We start from the raw sequence: 20195 nt of genomic DNA on the forward strand, positions 1-20195 counted from the left end.
CGCCCCACCGGGAATCAAGCCCAAAACCCAGGCATGTGCCCTGACTGGGAATCGAACCATGAACCTCTTGGTTCATGGGTTGATGCTCAACCACTGAACCACACCAGCCAGGCTACATGTTTGTATTTAGAAGACATTTTTCTAAGATTGAATCCTGCTATTTTATTTAAAAACCTTCAGAGGATCTCTTCTGTTATAATGGAGAGAAGGCTGCATGCCCCCCCAAATAAAGGCCTACTGCCTGTATTTTAATACCTCTCCTAGAAGGCATCCCAGTCCTTTAGCACTCAGAATCACTGCTGGGAGTGATACTCCACGGGTATTAGAAGGGTGGGGAAACTGCTGGGAATACAGGCCACCAGCTGTCCAAGGCCCTCCGTGAGCTGCTTGGAATGCCCCACCCATTCATCTGGCAAAACCCAGTTCAAGCCTTTTCTCTGCAGGGCTTTCACTGACCTCATCTCCTAGGAAATTGATTCTCTTTGTGAAATGAACCCTTCATTTGTATATGACACTACTGGAAGTTCCAGAAAGGCAGGAGAAAGGGCCAGTGGGTTGGGCGTGAGTGATAATTTTGCTTATCTAGGATAGATATTCCCAGGTAAGAACCAAACTGTTTATTGAGATATACAACAAGATAAAGTTGTCCAGGGGAAAAAGGCCAGGACTCAGAAGACTCATCTTGGCAGCAACATAAAGAGCTGAAATCCAGCAAAATTGGGCAGAGATGAATATCTCTTATCTCCTGTCCTGAGGCCCTTGGAGGTCTGTTGACAAAAGGATGGCTGCTCTAGTTTCTGAGGTTTAGCATTTAGTCCTTGGAGAACACTGGTAGGTCACCGCACAGGCTTCATTCATCTGTATGCATCTCTGTGTAGAATTAATTGCAAGAACATTGCCTTTTATCAACCTGAAGGACAATAATGACAGACTAGGCAATATGTCCAGAGTACAGTAGAAATATCCTGGTCATCTAGGGCACAGCAAAGAGCAGAGTATACGCACTGCTCACAGTATTGTTCATTATATGCTAAATTGGTGCTGAGCCTGTACATACTGGGTCCTGTTTTTCTACATGTTTACACTTTCAAAATGAATGGTATGTGCCTACAGGGATCAAATCACATATCAGCAAAACTTAAGGTTACATTTTACAGAGAAAAAAGATGCTTGTGAGAGACTATTAACCTTTAAATTGTGAAAGTAACAGTGCAAATCAGTAGAGAGTCAGTTCAGATGGATGGCCTCTGAGAGTCGTGGTTCTAACAGTTTTCAGTTCTTAATGGAATATATGCTGAGAGAGACCAACCACGAAACAAGAAAAATTTCAACCTTACCTGGAATTCATGGTCAGCTTGTCAGTAAATGCAAGCAATTGTCCACTTTTGGAGTTTAACCCTTAGAATATCCTTTTCTCTTGAGTATTCTCTGACCTGAGGACTGGTCCAACTGACCTTCTGCTAACTTACTATATGTGTCTTGCCTGTGTGTTACTTTCTTGGTTGGAGTAGCAGTTTCCCCACACCTGGGCTTTCTTCACTGATCACGGCTATGCCTTTAAAGACAGATTTAAATAAAATGAATTTTATTAACTTATTCTGTTTTATCCTCAGTTTTTACCAACCAAATAACATCTTTAGGAATGAAAGCAACTACCCTTGCTTATTTTGTGTCTGCTTTCTTTTTTCTCACACTATGTCTCCATTCTTGAGACTTTCTCTTTCAGTCTTTGTCTCCCAAATAAACTTGCACAATCCCTGTCTCTCTATATAAACATTGATTCCCAAACCTAGATTCCCAAACTCTTTACAATAAGAAGTAAGCACAGAAGTCTGTATCACTGGGATGGAAGGCAGAATAACCACAAGAGTTCTAACCCCAAGTAGGAAGCCAGGATAACAATAGCTAGCATTTATTGAGCACTTACTATATGCCCGGTAAGGTTCTAATGCTTTAGATCGGTGATTTTCAACGTCTGTGCCACAAGAATTTTTAAAACATGCAATACCTGACTATGTAGACTGTCAAATTTTTTAAATGACAACAGAGAACACAATAGTGCATTGTGACTGAATCAAAATTATACCTATTTTTGTCAGATCGGCAAAAAATATTTTTATGTGCCCTAGAATTTTAGTGATTAGTTTACGTGTGCCATGAGATGAAAAGGGTTGAAAGTCGCTGCTTTAGATGTAGTAACCCATTCCATCCTCACAGCAACTCTGAGACAAGTATTGCCCCAACGAGAGAAATTAAACAAGTAATTTATCCAAGATCTCGCGGCAGAGCAGATTTCAGAGCCCGTGTTTATACTAGCCCGACCTTAGTCACTGAGCTCATCATTAATTGGGAAACTTTCCTGCCACAAAAAAGTGAGTCAAGAGGTGGCTGAAGTATGGCATTGATTAAACCCTACCACGTACGGAACCATGTCTATGAAATGAAATGAAATGAAATGAAATGAAATGAAATGAAATGAAATGAAATGAAATGAAATGAAATGGCTTCACGGGCACGATCCGCTTCGGTCCCCATTTCAGGGTGAGGGAACAGACTTTAGAGATGTTATTTGCCAAAGTCACACAACCAACAAGCTGCGGAGCTGAGGCTGTCGGAGTCCAAAGTCCATGCCGCTCCTCTGCCTCAGACGAACACCCGACAGGACAGGACGGGGCGCCGTCCCGGTCCCCCTCGCCTCCCCGCTCCCCGGCCCGCGGGGAGGTACCTCGCGCTCCACGCTTCTGGACACAGACCTGTTTACCTAAGTGATAAGCAAACAAAAGTAAATGCGATTTCCCACGTTCATTGAAAATTCAAGTCGGTAGCGAGGAAAGCGAGCGGATCCCAGTTAGCCCGGGGTTCCGCTCCCACGGGCCCCCACCCACCCCCAGCCGCGGGGCGCGGGAGGAAGCGCTCCGGACGGAGGGCCCGGTGACCGGCGGGGAAGGAAAGGCAGCCTTTCCTCCCGGGGCGCCGGGCGGCCGGAGGGAACCTGCAGAGGGCGGTTTCTCTCCTCTTTTCCTGTCCCACCCATTCGGCCGGCCCCGCACCCCCACCCCCACTCCCACCGCCGGCCTCCGCAGCGCCCTCCGCGCGCCTCTCCGGGGCTCCCGCCGCCGCGTCCCTCGGAGGGTCTGCGGCTCTGCGGCTCCCGCCCCCTCGAGTTCAAAAGGACGCGCGGAGCGGCGCCGGCCCTGCCCCGCAGCCCGTCCGACTGGAAAGGTGAGCACGCGGAGGAGGGGGCCGGGAGGGCGGGGAGCGGCCAGCGGGCGCCCACACTCCCGCCGCAGCCACCTCAGCCCCGGCAGGAACTGAAACCGAGCGCGGCCCTCGGCGGAGGCTCCCTCGGAGCGCAGCGAGCACGCCGGTGCGGGTAACGCGGGAGGACGGGCCCGGGCCGGGGGGCGGGAGCGCGGGGCGAGACCAGGCGCCGCGGGCGTGGCGGGGGTCCCCCGGCGTCAGAGGCTTGGGCTCGGCCCTCGTGGCCGGCCAGCGGGGTTCGGTAGTCTGCGCGCAGACGGCGCGGGTGGACAGTGAAGGGCGGACCGAGGGGAGCGGGTCAAGCCCGGCGGACCGGTGGTTTCAGGCCAAAAGGCGACCAAGGCCCCTCACTCCCAGTTTCCTTTGCCTGGCTCACCCCCCGCCACCGCCCCCACGCGGCCCCCGGGCCAGGGGCCGGGCCTCCTGACACCGGGAGGGTGGCTCCGCCCGAACTCCGGCGGTGGAAGAACCGGGCACCTGTGACCGAGGTTGGCGGACCGGGGCCGCTGCTCGTTTGCATGCCTGTGCCTAACCTCGGCCTTGGTGAATGTGACCCCTGAAAGGACCTGGGGCACCCCACATGGTCAGGTTTATGCACCCCACATACAGGTGGTCTCCCGGATCTGCTCTTGAAAACGGCAGCCTGGGGAGACACCCAGGGAAACCCAACAAGGGTTTAGGACCAGCTCCACCGGGAAGAGGGGATGGGGACGGGACTCCCGAAAATCCGGCACCCACGGCCTCTGGCTTTTCCAGTTGTCTCCCGCACCTCATTCCTGTCTTTCCCCCTCTTCCTACAGATCTGCCCCTTCCTCACGGTGGCCAGCGCTTGCGGCAATGGCTAGCCTCCCACTCACACCTCCAGGTCCTCACGGTGCCCATCCACTTGCTGCAATGACCGGCCTCCCCACCACGCCTTCTCCAGGAGGTAGGTGAAGGCCTTTTCCAGGTGGGATGGTAGGCACTTTTCCAACGTCCTCACCCCAGCCCAGTCTCTGAATGCCCTGAGGCCTGGGGCCAGATGAGAAGGCCTCTGGCTGCCTCGCCCCGGAAAGGTCCTGGGAGGAAGCAGAAGGCAATTAGTGTGCACTTTAGTGCGTTTGCATCTAAGTCTCGTGGGCTGGGCCAGTTCCGGGCACTACCACCTAAAGCTTTGTGACACCGAGTTATCTAACCTCTAAGCTCCAGTTTCCTTATTTGTAAAATGGGGGAAATAATACCTATCTTATGGGGTTATTTGTGAGGGTTAAATAAGACAACTTATATAAAACACCTAGTACAGTGTCTCAGATCTAGTAAGCTCTCAATAACATTGATTATTATTATTATTATTATTATTATTATTATTATTATGTGTTTGTGAGAAACCCACCTTTTCCTGGAAAGGAATTCTGCATCTTTCTAATTGCGCTCCTCTGGTGATACACTCCAGTATCAAAAACCCATTGTTCCTGGAGCTATGCTCTCATCGCTTTGAGAATGGATTCCCACCAAGCTGAGCTGCTTATGAAATATATTCATTGATTACTTTCATATGTGCTAGTTAGGTTAAGGGAGGAATGAAGACTTGGTTGGTCCATACACCTTTGTTTTCATATACACGGTTTCATTTATCATCAGGACAGACATTCTCTGCTTTACTGATGTGGAAACAGGTGCATGACAACCCCAGGAAAGCTAAAACAATGTCCGCAGTGACGCACGCAATTCAGACTGTTAGTTGTCTGGTGAGAGAAAAGGGAGAAATGGGTAGAAGTTCAGATTGCTTAGCAAAGTCTTCCTGAGTGGGGAAGGGGCGGAGAATGGGTATGGCAGAGTGGGGTATAGACAGTATTCCGGAGGTAGTAGCATGTGTGAATCTGCAGAGATTGCATTTCCCCTGGAGGGTGTTCTGAAAGAGAAGAAGAGAGGGCAGAGGACCTGCAGGATAAACCTGCCCATAGGGAAGCCACGGGATGCTTGGGCAGCTAGCTGAGCAATCAGCACTTGGGTAAAAGGGGAGGTATTTACATTCCTTTTCTCTTTTTTTTTAAATTTGCGATAAAATACACATAATATGTGTTACCATTTTTTTGGTGGACAGTGTAGTAATATTAAGTATTAACATTCACAGTGCTGTGCAACCATCACTACCATCCATCTCCAGAACTTTTCCATATTCCTGAACTCTGTATTCATTAAACAGTAGCTCCCCGTTCCCTCTCCCCCCAGCCCTTGGTAACCACCACCGTTATACTTCCTATCTGTATAAATTTGACTAAATACCTTAATATTATAAGTGGAATCATATAATATTTGTCCTTTTGTGTCTGATTTATTTCCCTTAGCATAACATCTCCAGGTTTCATCCATGTTGTAGCATGTGTCAGAATTTCTTTCCTTTTTAAAGGCTGAATTTTATTATTTATATACATATAATATATGTATAGTATATATCAGTTTGTTTATCCATTCATCTACTGATAGATACTTCAGTTGTTTCTATCTTTTGGCTATTGTGAATAATGGTGCTATGAATATGGGCGTACAGATACCTCTCCGAGTCCCTGCTTTCAATTTTTTGGGGTATATATACCCAAAAGTGGAATTGTTGAATCATGTGGTAATTCTGTGTTTAATTTTTTTGAGGAACTGCCATACTGTTTTTCTTTTTCTTTTTTAAAATATATTTTTATTGATTTCAGAGAGGAAGGAAGAGGGAGATAGAAACATCAATGATTAGAGAAATCATTGATCTGCTGCCTCCTGCACGCCCCACACTGGAGATCGAACCCACAACCTGGGCATGTGCCCTGGCCCGGAATCAAACCGTTACCTCCTGGTTCATAGGTCAACGCTTAACCACTGGGCCACACCGGCCAGGCTGCCAGCCTGTTTTTCACAGTGGCTGCACCATTTTATATTCCCACCAGCAGTGCACAAGAGTTCCAATTTCTCCACATTCTCATTACTTTATCTTTTTATATAGTAGCTATTTTAATGGGTGCGAAGTGGTATCTCATTGTGGCTTTGATTTATATTCCCCTAATGATTAGTGATGTTGAGCTGTATATCTTCTCTGGAGAAATGTCTATTCAAGCCCCTTGCCCATTTTTTAATTGCCTTGTTTTGTTGTTCTTGTTGAGTTGTATATTTACATTCTTGACCCAACTAGTGACATCAATTGGTGATATGGTATTTTAGGATGTATCATACAGTCCCCTCCCACTGGGTCCAAGCAAATATTAAGTTCAGAAACAATACGGGAGAAATCACAAACAGTGAGATCATTGAGGGTCTTGTTCGTCTCTTCCCCATCTGTCCCCTCCCATCCTTTCCCCTAGTCCGTCTATAAAGAGCTCCTAAAGGAACTAACCTCTTGGAGTGTTGAAAGTGAGGGCCACGGCCCTAGCTGGTTTGGCTCAGTGGATAGAGTGTCAGCCTGCGGACTGAAGGGTCCAGGTTCGATTCCAGTCAAGGGCACATGCCTGGGTTGTGAGTTCAATCCCCAGTAGGAAGCAGCCGATCAATAATTCTCTCTCATCATTGATGTTTCTATCCCTCCCTCTCTCCCTTCCTCTCTGAAATCAATAAAATATATTCTTTTTAAAAAGAAGAAAGTGAGGGCCACAGTATTACTTTCATGGGCTCTTGGCACTTTTGCCTTTGTGGGCTCATTCCTCCATTAAAAAGATATATATAGCCCTAGCGGGTGTGGCTCAGTGGATAGAGTGTCGGCAAGGACTGAAGGGTCCTGGGTTTGATTCCAGTCAGGGGCACGTGCCTGGGTCGCAGACTCGATCCCCAGTAGCGGGTGTGCAGGAGGCAGCCGATTGATGATCCTCTCTCATCATTGATGTTTCTATCTCTCCCTGTCCCTTCCTCTCTGAAATCAATAAAAAATATGTTTTTTTTAAAAAAAGAAGAAGGTTATCATCTTTAAAAAAAAAAGATACATATTATTAGAGTGTTGGCCCCTGGACTGAAGAGTCCTGGGTTCGATTCCAGTCAAGGCACATACCTGGGTTGCATGCTCGATCCCCAGCCCTGGTCAGAGCCTGTGCAAGAGGCAACCAATCGATGCGTTTCTCTCACATAGATGTTTCTCTATCTCTCTCTCTGTCTCTCCCCCTCCCTTCCACTCTCTCTAAAAATCAATGGAAAAATAGCCTCGGGTGAGGACTATCAAACAAAAAGATATATATTAAAAATTATATTTTACAACTGTGTTGGTGTAAGGAAAAATATAATATTAAAGTTGCACGTATGATTAATAATTAATTGATAATAACAGTATTACAATTTCCTTGACCTAAATGTTCAATTTTTTCCTGTAATTTTAAAAGAAATTAAAATCATTGAAAACCATTTTCATGGGCCCCTGGAAGGATCATGAAGCCCAGGCGCAGTGCCTGCTGTGCCGAGTGCCGAGGTCACCCTGTTGGAAGTAGGATGGAGTAGAACCTGCCTTGTGGGCTCCGCCTACCCACCAGTAAAGCCCATCCCTTCCCACCTGATCATACTAGCTACCTCCTAGGTTTTCCTCACTCTGGATTGGACACTCAGTATTTTTCATCTCACTTATTTCTTACCACAACCCTAGGATCAGGTTTTAGTTTCATTTTACAGAAGCAAAAACTGAGGTTCAGGGACGTTCAGAAATTTTCAGAGGTTAAGAAATTCTCCCAAGGTCATGTGGCTAATGATGGCAGAAGTGGGATTTTGTGCCACGTTTGGTTTACTCCAGAGCCTGTGTTCTTTCCGTCATGGTATACTGCTCTTAAAGTGCCACTCCACCCCACTGGCCGGCCACATGAAAGAGAAAGGAGGAGAAAAGGAGCAGAATTCCAGGGCGGGTTCCCGTGGGAAGGAGGACTGGGGGAGCCGCCCTGTGTTGGGCAGCTCTAGAGCAAATAAGTAGGTTGGCAGACTCAGGTGGCAAAGGATCTGATGCCTGAGTGATAAGAGATTTAGGGGAACAAGGGACACAAAGAAGCCAACCTGTATCTGGGTTAACACAAGCAGGAGAGGAGGGTGAATGCGCAAAATAGATCTTGAAGTTCATTTGCTACTGGTTAGGATTTGGGTGGAACCTTTTTGTGGGTCCTGAGCCCCAGACCTGCCACCTGAAAGAAAAGCCGGCGGCACTAGAGTGCTTCCGAGCCTGAGAAGGGAAGGAGGAGAGTAACATTATTATTCCTTTGTTGGACAAAAGGCAGAGGAGAAATGGGGTAGCAACAGGAGATAACGGGGCGAAGCTGTAAGCCATCCCCCCTTTTATCCCAGACTTTCTGAACTTCGTTAACCTTTGTTGTTGTTTTCATTAAAAAGCTATTTCATGCCCCTCAAAATAGCCTCCTTGACCTTTTCTCTATATATGTGTGTGTGTGTGTTTATAATTTTATTTTAATTTACAGTTTTTACAAACATGTAATCATATTCCATGCTGCCCCAGCAATTTGCTTTTTTCATCTAACCACATGTCCTGTCCCGCGGTATATGCAGATCTGCCACATTCTTCTTAACAACTGTATAGTGTTTCCAGAATGAATGGCCTGTAATTTATTTAATCGTTCTTCCGCCTGTGGACATTCAGATATGTGTCACTCTTGCAAACAGTGCAGCAGTGAACACCCTTTCCATCTGCCATAAAACTCAGAGAACAACTCCGTTTCACCGGAGGCAGCACAGGATGTGCCAGATCTTGGAGGGTAGGTAGTGTGTGGTAGAAGGAGCCTTGGACAGATTTGAAACCCAGCTCAGCCAACTGCTGAGTGACCCTGCGCTTGCTGAGCTGCTTCAGCTTCTTGGCGTGTACCGAATGATAACAACAACCCTGTTTACGTCCTGTTCTTGGGGTGGAGGTAAAATAATGTATGTTTTGTAAACTGTAAATCATAAATACAGATAATAATTCTGATACTTGAAGCCGGAAAGGCTCTAGCTCATCAGTTCTCAGGACACTTTTTGACCTTTAGTCTGAGACAAGCACTTTTGTGTGCATTCAAAATTTTAGTTTTTGAAAAATAAACATTTTAGCACTAACCCATTTGGCTCAGTGGCTAGAGCGTCAGCCCGTGGACTGAAGGGTCCTGGGTTCGATTTCGGTCAAAGGCATGTACCTTGGTTGCAGGCTCGATCCCCAGTAGGGGTTGTACAGGAGGCAGCTGAATGATGTTTCTCTCCCATCGATGTTTCTAACTCTCTATCCCTCTCTTTTTCTCTCTGTAAGAATCAATAAAATATTTTTAAATAAATTAATTAATTAAAATAAATTAAAAAAAAACATTTTATTTTGGAATAATTTTAGATGTATAGAAATGTTGCAAACATAGTACAGAGAATTCCCATGTACCCTTCAGCCAGTTTCCCCTTAATGCATCTTACATGACCATGGTACATTTGTGGGAGAAACAAGAAATTAACATTGGTACAATATTATCAACTCAACTACAGACTTCACTGAGATTTCACCAGTTCGAAAATGTGATTTTGAAGTAAATGCTGATAGAACACTTTCAATTTATAAAAACTCCCAAAATTAAGGCTGAGAAAGGTCCTGGGGGCCAGCTAGTTCAACCACCCACTCGGTTAGAATCTCGCCGGTACCCGAAGCATTTGTCCTGCTGTGTTCTTCCCCTGTGGGGTGGCATCGGCCTCCCATTGGCGTCTGCCCCTGGTACAGGTCATCCAGTGGCATATCGGAGGGCAGCATTCAAGCGCTAGGCTCCCCCTAAGTTTTCTCTCGGGGCTTTCTGTTGCGAGCTGTCCTTACCTGGAACGGTTCCCAGACCGTTCACAATGTTGGCTGCTCACCTCAAAACTGTGACACCCAGACGCAGCTCAGCAGTCTAGGTGTGGCGCAAAGGAAGGCTGCGCGGCCGTGTCCATTATTAGAGACCATGTTAATGGTGCCTAATAGAACAGCAAGTTGAACCTGTTTTATGAGTAAGGATCATCGTAAGAAACTTGGAAGAGAAAGGGAAGCATGTAGTAGAAGAAAATAAAAATCATCCCAAATTCTATAACTTACCCGTCACGCTTGCTGTTGTTTGGGGGCATATCCTTCCTGGGTCAGTTGCTTTCTGAGGATCCTGTTAGAAGCCTTTTGGACACGCTGCCACTCAGCCATGGCTTCCCCATTCTTCCCCAGTCCCCATTTTACTTGTGAGTTCGTTGGTTTCCTGGACCTAAGAGCAGGGAATCTGTTAAATTCTCATCTTGTTCACTTTGGCCCGTTTCTTCAGTCGTTTGAAATCTCTCTGTTTATCAGCTTACTCATTGCCCCTCTGGCTTTGAGTGTTTCACAGTTTTGTCACTCTTTCCCTGGGTCCGCAGGGGGCTCTGTTTACCCAAAGGGCACTAAGCCCCTGGGGAAGGTACCGATGAAGTGGGACACCAAAACAAAAGATCTTGCAAAGAATTTCATATTCAATATCTTTTTAAAAACAGACAAGCCAGAGTCCTCATCATAAGGGACACATTATATTATTGGACCTTCTTCTACCTGTCTTACGATTTAATTTTTTTAATTGCTTAAAGGCCTTAATTTAGCCCTATCCCTGGTTTGCTATAATAATATCAATTCAGAAAGAACTAAAGTCAAACCCCAGGGGAAGGACCTCTGCTTAGACTGGCATCACTCAGGCCTCTCCTTGACTGACAGTTACCACCACACTTAGTCCTTACAACGAGGCTGAATTACTCCACAAGGAGAGTATAAACAGTTTCATCCTGTGTTCTGTGAGGAGCCTGTAGCTACTCACAGGGCACCTTCAGCCCCCTCCCCTCCTCACTCAGCTAATGACCTTATATTCTGTTTTCTTGGAAAAATTAGTTCTCAGAAGAGAACTGCCAAAGGCTCCTGTTCCCCCGCCCCCATCTGCCCACTACCTGCCTCTGTTCCTGTGTGCACATTGGTAATGAACGGTCCCCGCGCTGTCTGCAGCCAACCCCTCTATTTACAACTCGGTCCCAGACCCTTCCAGGCCATGGTGCCAGCCACTCTCCTCTCTCATGCATCATCGGTTGTTCCCTCTCACCTGACTCATTCCTGTCCGTACATAAACAGGCTGTCATTTCTCTCATCCTTAAAAAAGGCAAAAGCAAACAAAAAGCTTGAATTCCCTCCTCACTCTAGCGATAGCCCGTTTCTCTGCTCACCTTTACAGGAAAAAAAAAAAAAAGTTTATATTATGCCTTTGGTTCCTCTCATTCCATTTATTTTCCTTTTTTTTTTTTTTCTTTTTAATTCTCACCCAAGGATATTTTTCCATTGCTTTTTAGAGAGAGGGAAAGACGGAGAGAAACATCAATGTGAGAGAAACACATCGATTGGTTGCCTCCTGCACGAGCCCTGACCAGGGCCCGGGTCACGGAGGACCCTGCAACTGAGGTACATGCCCTTGACCGGAATCAAACATGGGACCCTTCAGGCCGCAGGCAGCAGGCTGAGGCTCTGTCCACTGAGCCAAACCGGTTAGGGCAACATTCCATTTTTTTTTAACCTTCTGTAAACCAGGGGTTTTATACTCAGCACTTCACCAAAGCATCTTTTAAAAAATATATATATATATACATATATATTGATTGATTGATTGATTTGAGGGAGAGAGGAAAGGAGAAAGAAAGAGAAAGAAACATCAATTTGTCCTTTCGCTTACTTATGCATTCATTGGTTGATTCTTATATGTGCCCTGATCAGGGATTGAACCACAACTGTGGCATATTGGGATGATGCTCTAACCAACTGAGCTACCGGCTAGGGCTGTCAAAGTCACTCATGACTTTATGCTTGGCAAAACCCAGGGGTCCTTGATCCTCTTTACCTGTGCTTGCTCCCATGATGCTCACCCTCTCTCATGATCTTAAATATGCTGACCTTTTAAATCTCCAGTGCACACCTCTTCCCAAAATTCCAGCCTTAACATCTGCACTTGGATATCTGATAAGCAGTCTGTCCACATCTGGATTTACCCTTCCAAATCAGTTCCTCCTCCAGGCTTCCCATCTCGGGTAGCCTCATGCCTTCCCTCCCTCCAGTCACTCAGGCCCAAACCTTGGTGTCATCCTGACTTCACCCCACATCCTGTCAGTCTTAACTTCAGAATATATCCGGCATCCCCCCACTTTCCCCTGAGCTGCTGCTAGGCCCAGTCAGTGTTATCGTGCAAACCAGAAAAAGGCTCCCCTTTGGGTGGATGAGCTGTGTGTGCCCTTGTGCCAGGTCGAACCTCTTTCTGCTTCTATCCCCACCTTCGCTCAGGAGCCTTTAAAATCAACCTCTGTTCCGTTACCTATTGCTGCATAACAAACCACCTCGGCACTTAGTGGCTTAAGACAATAGCAGTTTATTGTTCCTTAGAATTCTGTGCGTTGGCCAGGCACTCCTCTGCTGCTGTCACTGTGCTCGCACTGACGCAGCTGCAGTCCTCTGCAAGGTCCGCTGGGCCAGAGGGGCAAGACGGCCTCCCTCACGCACCGAGCGGTTGGTACGGGCGGGGCGCCTCCGTTTTCTCCGTGTGGCCTCTCATCCTTCAGTGGGCTGGATCCAGCTTCCTCACAACATAGTGGACTCAGTTTTCCAAAGGCATGGTCTTCGGGATTTCAGGCCCTGAATCAGAACCTGCATTTTCACCTGATCCCTCGGAGACTCTCGGGCACAGCAGAGTTTGAGAAGCGCTGTTGTAAAATATAAATCCGGCCAGTTTCTCCTCGAAAACCTCTAAAGGATTCCCATCTCACTCATACAGCCCTCTCCACTGCTCTCCTGCTCGCCTCCTTGAGCCCTCCAGGGGACCTCTGTGCTGCACCCCTGACAGGCCGAGTATGCCGTGGCCCCACGTGCATGTCGGAGTAGCCCTAACTGAACTCTGCCTGAAGGTTCCTCTCCAGGTCTGCATGGCTGCCTCCTCACCGAGCCGTCCTTACTCCAGTCACCTCATCAGGGAGACATTCCCTGACCACCGCCATCCACATCCGAACTCCCTGTCTCCCTTCCTGCTTGTTTTTTCTACATAGCACTAATCAACATTAATGCGGTCTGTTTTCTCACTTGTTTATTTTGTTTCTTGTCCTTCTCCCCCCTCAGAATGTAAATTTTATTTTAAACATTTAATTGTGGTAAAATTATACATAACATAAAATTTACAATTTTTTTTTATTTGAGGATATGTTTTTACTGATTTTAGAGAGAGAAGATGGGAGAGAGAGAAACATCAATTCGTTGCCTCCCTTACATGACCAGACAGGGATCAAACCTGCAGCTTTTTGGTGTATGGGACAACACTCCAATTAACTGGCCTGGGCTAAAAGTGAAAATTTTTACATCTACAGTTCTGTGTTCTTCCTCTGTGGGGAACAGCTGTATAGTGTTTCGAGACTGAATGACATTGTTACGCAACATCACCACAGCTTCTCATCCCAAACTGAAACTCTACATATTAAGCAATAATTCTCCATTCTCCCCTCCGCCCACCTCTTGATAATCACTCTTCTACTTTCTGTCCCTGTGAATTTGACTATTCCACATACCTCATATAAGTGGAGTCACGATACTTATCCTTTCGTGATGGGCTTATTTCATTTAGCATGTCTTCTTCCAGGTTCATCCATTTTGTATTATATGTCAGAATTTCCTTCCTTTTTAAGACTGAATAGTATTCCATTGTGTGTGTGTGTGTGTATGTGTGTGTGTGTATATGTGTGTGTGTATATATATATATATATATATATATGGCATTTTGCTTATCAGTTCATGGACATTTGAGTTATTTCGCGTTTTAGCTATATGAATAGTGCTGCTGTGAACATGGGTGTGTGAGTATCTCTTTGAGTTCATGCTCTCATTTCTTTCGGGTATATAACCAGAAGAGGAATTGCTGGGTCACATGGTAATTGTGTTTAAATTTTTAAGGATCTGTGAAGGCATGGGCTGTTTGTTGTGTTCACTGGCGTATGGCCAGAGCCTAGAGCAGAGCCTAGCACAGAGTACACGGCCAGTAAATACTTATGGAATTAACTTTTCATTTCTCTGTGAACCGGGACTCTCAGTCTAAGAAGGCTGTGCAGCTTGTCTGAGCCGCCTGCCCATAGGGGTCCCGAAGTAGCTCCTAATGCATGCTGTTTCAAGATCCAGGCCCCCAAAGCAGGCCCGAATAACTTGTCCTAGAATTTTGCTGGGGAACTATGTCGAAATCACCAGCTGTTTGCAGAATCCACCTTCTTTTCTATGGCTTGTCAGGCTCCTGGCCCCTCTTTCTCAGACGCTCCTACGTCACCAATAGTGGCCCATTACATGTTCTTTCAGTGCCGTTGACTGTCATTTATTTGGATTCCTTTTAGATTAGTCTGGTGCTTTCTGGGTTGCATCTCTCCTCTTAAGCTCACTTCCCCACCTCACCAAGTTCCTGCTGCTGCTTTTGTGCAAAAATCATTCTCTTTGACAGGAGACAGAGGCAAATAAAAGGCTGGAAGAATCTTGCCTCCTCTGTTACCTCCAAGCTGGCATCCTCAGGCCCAACAGCACCCTTAGCCCTTTCCCTGTTCTTGCTCCAAACATAACACTTTTTAAATTTGTTTGCCCGTTTTCTGACACTATTCTTCTAAGTCTCTAATATAGGCATTTCTGCTATAAAACTTGATGTGCATTTTTTTAAGACCCACATTCTGAAATCACACTACTAAAAATGGGCTTACAGGAAAAACAGGATTAGGACCGACCACTCAACGCTTATGAAACTCTGTAACAAAAACCCTATAAATATGACAACCATCTCAATTAAAATATTGACAGTGAAATCTCCACCAGCATTTCCATCCTCGAATCCCTGCCTGTCCTTTGCCCCCTGTGCCCTGGCGAGTGTGCATCCTCCTTTCAGACGTAGACGCCAGAGACCCCTCACCTCCAACAGAGTGAAATTGTTCGTCAAAACTTAAAATCTGATTCAGGGTCTGCCTTCTTCATTAACCCTTGGTTTCCACATACAGGTAAATTTATTTGTAAGTCCTTCATTTGTACTTACTGCTTCACCAGATGGCTTAATAAAAGTAGAGACCAACTGTATTACTACACCCAACGAAGACATTTCTATTGAATATTATGTTTCTTAAGGTCGTGATATTGCTGAAATGTTCTTTTTAGATGTAGAACATCAAATGCGAAAGCTGGAACAGCTTATGAACCAGCGTGATTTCCACGTTACACTGTGCCGATCACCTGTGGGTGAATTCACGTAGAAGGCGCACTCTTCGAAGCACGACAGTCTGTGTTTGATGGTAGTTGTCTGGTTTTCTTCTGCCTTTATCCGTGTCTTCTAAGCCATTGAACTTTTTAGAAAGCTTGTTGTGCTGCCTCATAGTTGTCGTTCATTAACTCTTCCTCTCTTTCCCTGTGGGAAACAAGAAAAGGACAGAGGTAGGAAGGTTTAGCATTAATACTTTGTTTGGGCTTTGGAGTGGGTCATCCTGATTCAGATCTTGGCTCCACCCACTGTTTCTTCATTTATAATATGAAGCGTGTCACTTAACTCTCCCGGGGCCTCAGGGTCTCCATGGGCAAATAAAAACACTACGATTGGTGTTCTAAGGATTAATAATCATGTCCATAAAGCACCTAGCACAAAGCTGTCATAATTGACATCATTTGCAGAATTTCCCAACTAGGAATCATCTTTCCTCCCAGATTCTCTTTCAGGGACTCACACGTATCTGTGCCCTGAACCCTCACTAAAATTCAGCTCCCTGGTCCGTCTGGTTGCCCTCCTCATTGCTGCTTCCGAGCATCTATGACAGCGCCTCAGGCACATAGTAGGGGCAAAGTAAATTGTTGATTGATTGAACTGAATATTGCTTACCTTTATTTTAAACTTACGTACCTACATTATTCTTCCCGGTGCTTTGTTTATCTTAAGCTCCCAAATGTTTAAGGAAGGCCAAACTAGAAGCAACTGTACAGAACTCTGGATCAACGGTCAGAAGATGGAGTCCAGCCCTGGGAGGTTTGGGGAGGGAACGTGTGCTTGGCAAGCGTCGATAAACTTCAGGGCTTTTTTTTCTTTTATGGATCTCACCAATGACATCTCATCACTTTTGTGGTATTCTGTTTGTTAGAAGCAAGTCTCTGGGTCCAGCCCACACACAGGCAGCGGGGCTTTCACCAGACTGTGACTACCAGGAGGCCGGAATCATTGGGAGTCACCTTAGACGCTCCCTACCACACTCCCATTTTACAAATCAGGACACTGAGCCACAGAGTGAAGAAGAGTGAGGAGAGCGTGGCCTGGCCTTGGGAGGGGGGTGCTCTCAACAGCCTACCTCGGCCTTCTCTGCGGCAGAGCCAGGACCATTCATCAGGCCTCCGCTTGGCCTGTGTTAAAATGCCCCTCAACACCACTGCCCCCCTTAGCACCGTTCCCAGGCTCCCCAGACCACCACCGGTCACTTAGTTTCACTTGCCCTCGCAGGGAACCTGAGGGTGTCCGGCACTGGACAAGAAGCATGCTATGCCCTGTGCTCCAGCCACACTGGCCTTGGAATCCTCTTGTCTCAGAACTCTGACCCGGGCTCTTCCCTCTGCATAGAATGTGTCCCATTTCCCTCAGGGTACTTCTGTCCTATAGTAACCTTAACTTAACTTTTACCCGTGGTAAACTCCTACGCCCGCTTCAGCTCCCTGTGCAAGTCTTACTTCCTGGGGAGGCTGTCCCTGCTGGAAGACGAGACCAGGCCCCTCGGTCACATGCTAAGTGCCGGGTATTTCCTTTGCTGCGTTTATCGGAAGTTCGTTACTGTGAACTGTGGTATGGCGGAGGGTAAGTTCAGTGAGGGTAGGCCATGAATGTTTTGCTCACTGCTATATCCCCGGCGTGCCTAGCATAGTACCTGGTGGAACGGTAGGCAGCTAATGGGTGACGCTGTTATCATCTATTGAAGGAATATGTGGATGCTTCCGGAAAACAGGATCCGCCAGCCTGTTTGCCTCAGGGTACTTCTGTCCTATAGTAACCTTAACTTAATTGTTACCTCTTCAAATGTTTATTCTAAAACGCTAACCAGGGGGGAACTGAAGGGCTTCCTGACTTCCCACGAAAACATTGAAAAGGGACTTCTGGAGACCAGTGGTTCTGCAGTGTTCCCACTCAGGATAATGACTTTTAGGGGTGGGTCATTCAAGCTCTGAGGGATAGGTAGACTAAGAGCAGGAGGGAGTGGGATATGTTTTAGGATAGGAGAGGCCTCGTTTCAGAACCTTTCCAATTACAGGGCCTGCTCTAGAAGTGTAGAAAGGGTTTTTAATAAGGAACCTCATCTCATTGTTTAAAAAAAATGTTTACATGCCCTAGCTGGTGTGGCTAGGTTGGAGCATTGTCCCATTCAGCAAAAGGCTGCAGGTTCGATCTCCCGTTGGGACACGTACAGGAGGCAACCAATCGATGTTTCTCTCTCACAGCAATAATTCTCTCTCTCTCTCTCTCTCTCTCTTTCTTTCTCTCTGTCTCTCTACCCTCCCCCTCTCTCTCTGCCTTTCTCCCTTTCTAAAGTCAAACATATTCTCAGGTGAGGATTAAAAAAAATGTATTAAAAACTTTTAGGTAGTGTTTACAAAGAGTTGGTAAGAACATTGAAGAAATGCATGTACCATATAATATATCTATTATGTATATACACTCAGCATTCGATTTCATTCATGCAAAAATATGCATTCCTAATTAATAATAGCTTAGCTTTATTGAGTTCCTACATGTCACAATAACCCTGTATAAAGCAGACACTATTCTCTCCATTTTTCAGAGGAGGAAGCTGATGCGCAGGGGCGTGAGGTAATTTTCTCAAGGTTCCACCGCCAGTAAAGGACAGATCTGAACCTTGTCAGTCAGACGCTTAACTCCTAAATCAAACAGAAAGAAGTCCGTGAGGATGTTCTGTCTCTGGGTGGTGGTTTATTTTCTCCTCTGTTCCCCAGGTTTTCTGTGTGGGTTTACTATAGAAGTCGAATGATAAATTTTTGAATAGGGAAGAAGGGTGGTGAAGCTTGAAGGACAAACATATGCTTTAGAACAAAACAACTCACCCCATTTCCTTCTCCACGTTTCTAAATTTTCCAGGACTGATCACCACCATTCGGCAGGTCACTGAGGCCCTGTCCCCAGAAGCTGAAGCCAGCACCGCACTCATTGCAGGTAACAGCGGCTCTGAGCCAAATCCAAGGGACCTTCTGAGTTCAGGGGCCATCTCGTTCCAGTCAGCCAGGAACCCGTGGTGATGAACTAGGACTTCCCTGTACAGGAAAGCTCTAAAAATCAGAGACCAGACCCACAAAGGGGCTCATTTCGGCACGTAGGTTATCTCACACACACAAAGCTCTGAAAGACTCTCTGAGGCTTCTGGCACAGGCACTGCCAGTAAATGATAGGTTGGGAGGTGGCCACAAGTAGATATAGGTGGGTATGGGCGCTACACTCCAGTACGTGGGTAGGGAGGAGGATGTGTGGTTTGCCAAGTGGGTGAGGAAGAGGATAGGAGGGAGCAGAGAACCCCCTGCAGGAGGCTATGGATTCAAACAACCCTTCCTGTTGGATAAGCTATTTCCTGTTTGCCTCCTTCCTGTTTCTATCATAATCATCAGGAACTGGTTGAGAGAGAGTTCCATTTTATCAGAAGTCAGAAGCCTTGTGTCCTTAGCTTAAGTCCCCAGAGATCATGTCCCATGGGGATTGGGCTTGGTGGGGGAATAGAGATTTGGAAGTGGACACCAGTTAACTAGACCAGGAGGATCCTTATGAAAAGTGAGGGACTCGTCTAGTTCAGGGGACCCCGTGAATTACTGAGATATACTGGATCCTAAAACATCTCTACATTTTCCCTCTCCTTTACAAGTTGTTATCACCGTGGTCTTCCTCACCCTGCTCTCAGTCGTGATCTTGATCTTCTTTTACCTGTACAAGAACAAAGGCAGCTACGTCACCTACGAACCGGCCGAAGGAGAGCCCAGCACCATCCTTCAGATGGAGAGTGACTCAGCCAAGGGCAGGGAGAAGGAGGAATATTTCATCTAATGATTCCCAGGCCCCACAGAGCTTATCCAGGCTCCAGGGCTAACACAATGACTATCTAATTTATTAGGTGAAAGTTTTTATCTGAAGCCAGTGAGAAGCATTGACTGGTATGGGCAAACCTGAGCTCCTTCCAGGAGGAGGCCCAAACCCAACATCACTGACAGTAGGGACCAGGGACATGGAGAAAGCTGCTTATGTCTTTAGAAAGCAGTGTTTGTGACTGACCAATAAGGTAGGGCTATCCCAGGCAACATTTCAGTATGTGCCCAGCCATCTTCAGGTTTTTTTCACAGGTCAAAGGGGAGGAGTTAGGGTCACTGGCTACCTAGTGACAGCCCCGGTGGAGGTAGTGTCCACAAAAGTTCTCCCCAGAGGCTGATACCACAATAAAAGGCCAGGCCCTGAGGGGTAGGAGACTAGATAGATACCTTACCTCCTAATGAATGTGCAACGTCCCTTCATCTGAGCCCATCCTTTCCCTATTTCCCAGCCTCATACTTAATGCTATTTTTATCAGAATTAAAATTTTTCATTAAGAAATCATTCTCATGTACAAGAAATAACTACTTTTTTAAAAAAAAAATCCATGTCTTTATTGGGATGTTTCCCACTCATCTTGATTCGGGTGCTTTTCTTCCTGCCGCCTTCTGAAGGAGCACCCTCCTGTAAGCCTTGCTTTCCCTCCCGTAGGCTGACAGTTGTGGAGCAGCCAACACACAAAACTACCGTTTGTGCATGGCTGAAAACGGTGGTGGTCTTACAGCATCCTGGACCTTTCACACCCATGCCATGAAGTAGGAATTGGGGCTCTTTCCTCTTCTCTTCTGGAGAGGGATGAAGGGGATCCTTAGCGAGAGGCATGTTGTGGTGGGGAAGTCGTTACTGCCAGAAAGGCTACCT

The 20195-nt window shown here is 46.5% G+C and overlaps 1 protein-coding gene across 1 annotated transcript; it reads left to right on the forward strand.

Annotated features, from left to right (window-relative positions):
• Positions 1-3057: 3057 nt before the first annotated feature.
• SMAGP (small cell adhesion glycoprotein) lies at positions 3058-19838 on the forward strand. The gene is made up of 4 exons (XM_028144583.2): positions 3058-3222; positions 4062-4189; positions 18345-18419; positions 19117-19838. Exons 2-4 carry the CDS (start codon positions 4099-4101, stop codon positions 19293-19295), a joined length of 345 nt encoding a protein of 114 aa, XP_028000384.2. The 5' UTR covers positions 3058-3222; positions 4062-4098; the 3' UTR covers positions 19296-19838.
• Positions 19839-20195: the final 357 nt, after the last annotated feature.

The sequence above is a fragment of the Eptesicus fuscus genome, chromosome 7 (genome assembly GCF_027574615.1).
Source record: "Eptesicus fuscus isolate TK198812 chromosome 7, DD_ASM_mEF_20220401, whole genome shotgun sequence".
Lineage (NCBI taxonomy): Eukaryota > Metazoa > Chordata > Mammalia > Chiroptera > Vespertilionidae > Eptesicus > Eptesicus fuscus.

Excerpts from the sequence above, each read along its gene's own strand:
- SMAGP (XM_028144583.2), top strand. The coding sequence starts at position 4,099 with ATGGCTAGCCTCCCACTCACACCTCCAGGTCCTCACGGTGCCCATCCA. Across the intron at positions 4,190-18,344 it reads CACCACGCCTTCTCCAGGAG|GACTGATCACCACCATTCGG; the intron begins GTAGGTGAAGGC and ends TAAATTTTCCAG. Across the intron at positions 18,420-19,116 it reads CAGCACCGCACTCATTGCAG|TTGTTATCACCGTGGTCTTC; the intron begins GTAACAGCGGCT and ends CTCCTTTACAAG.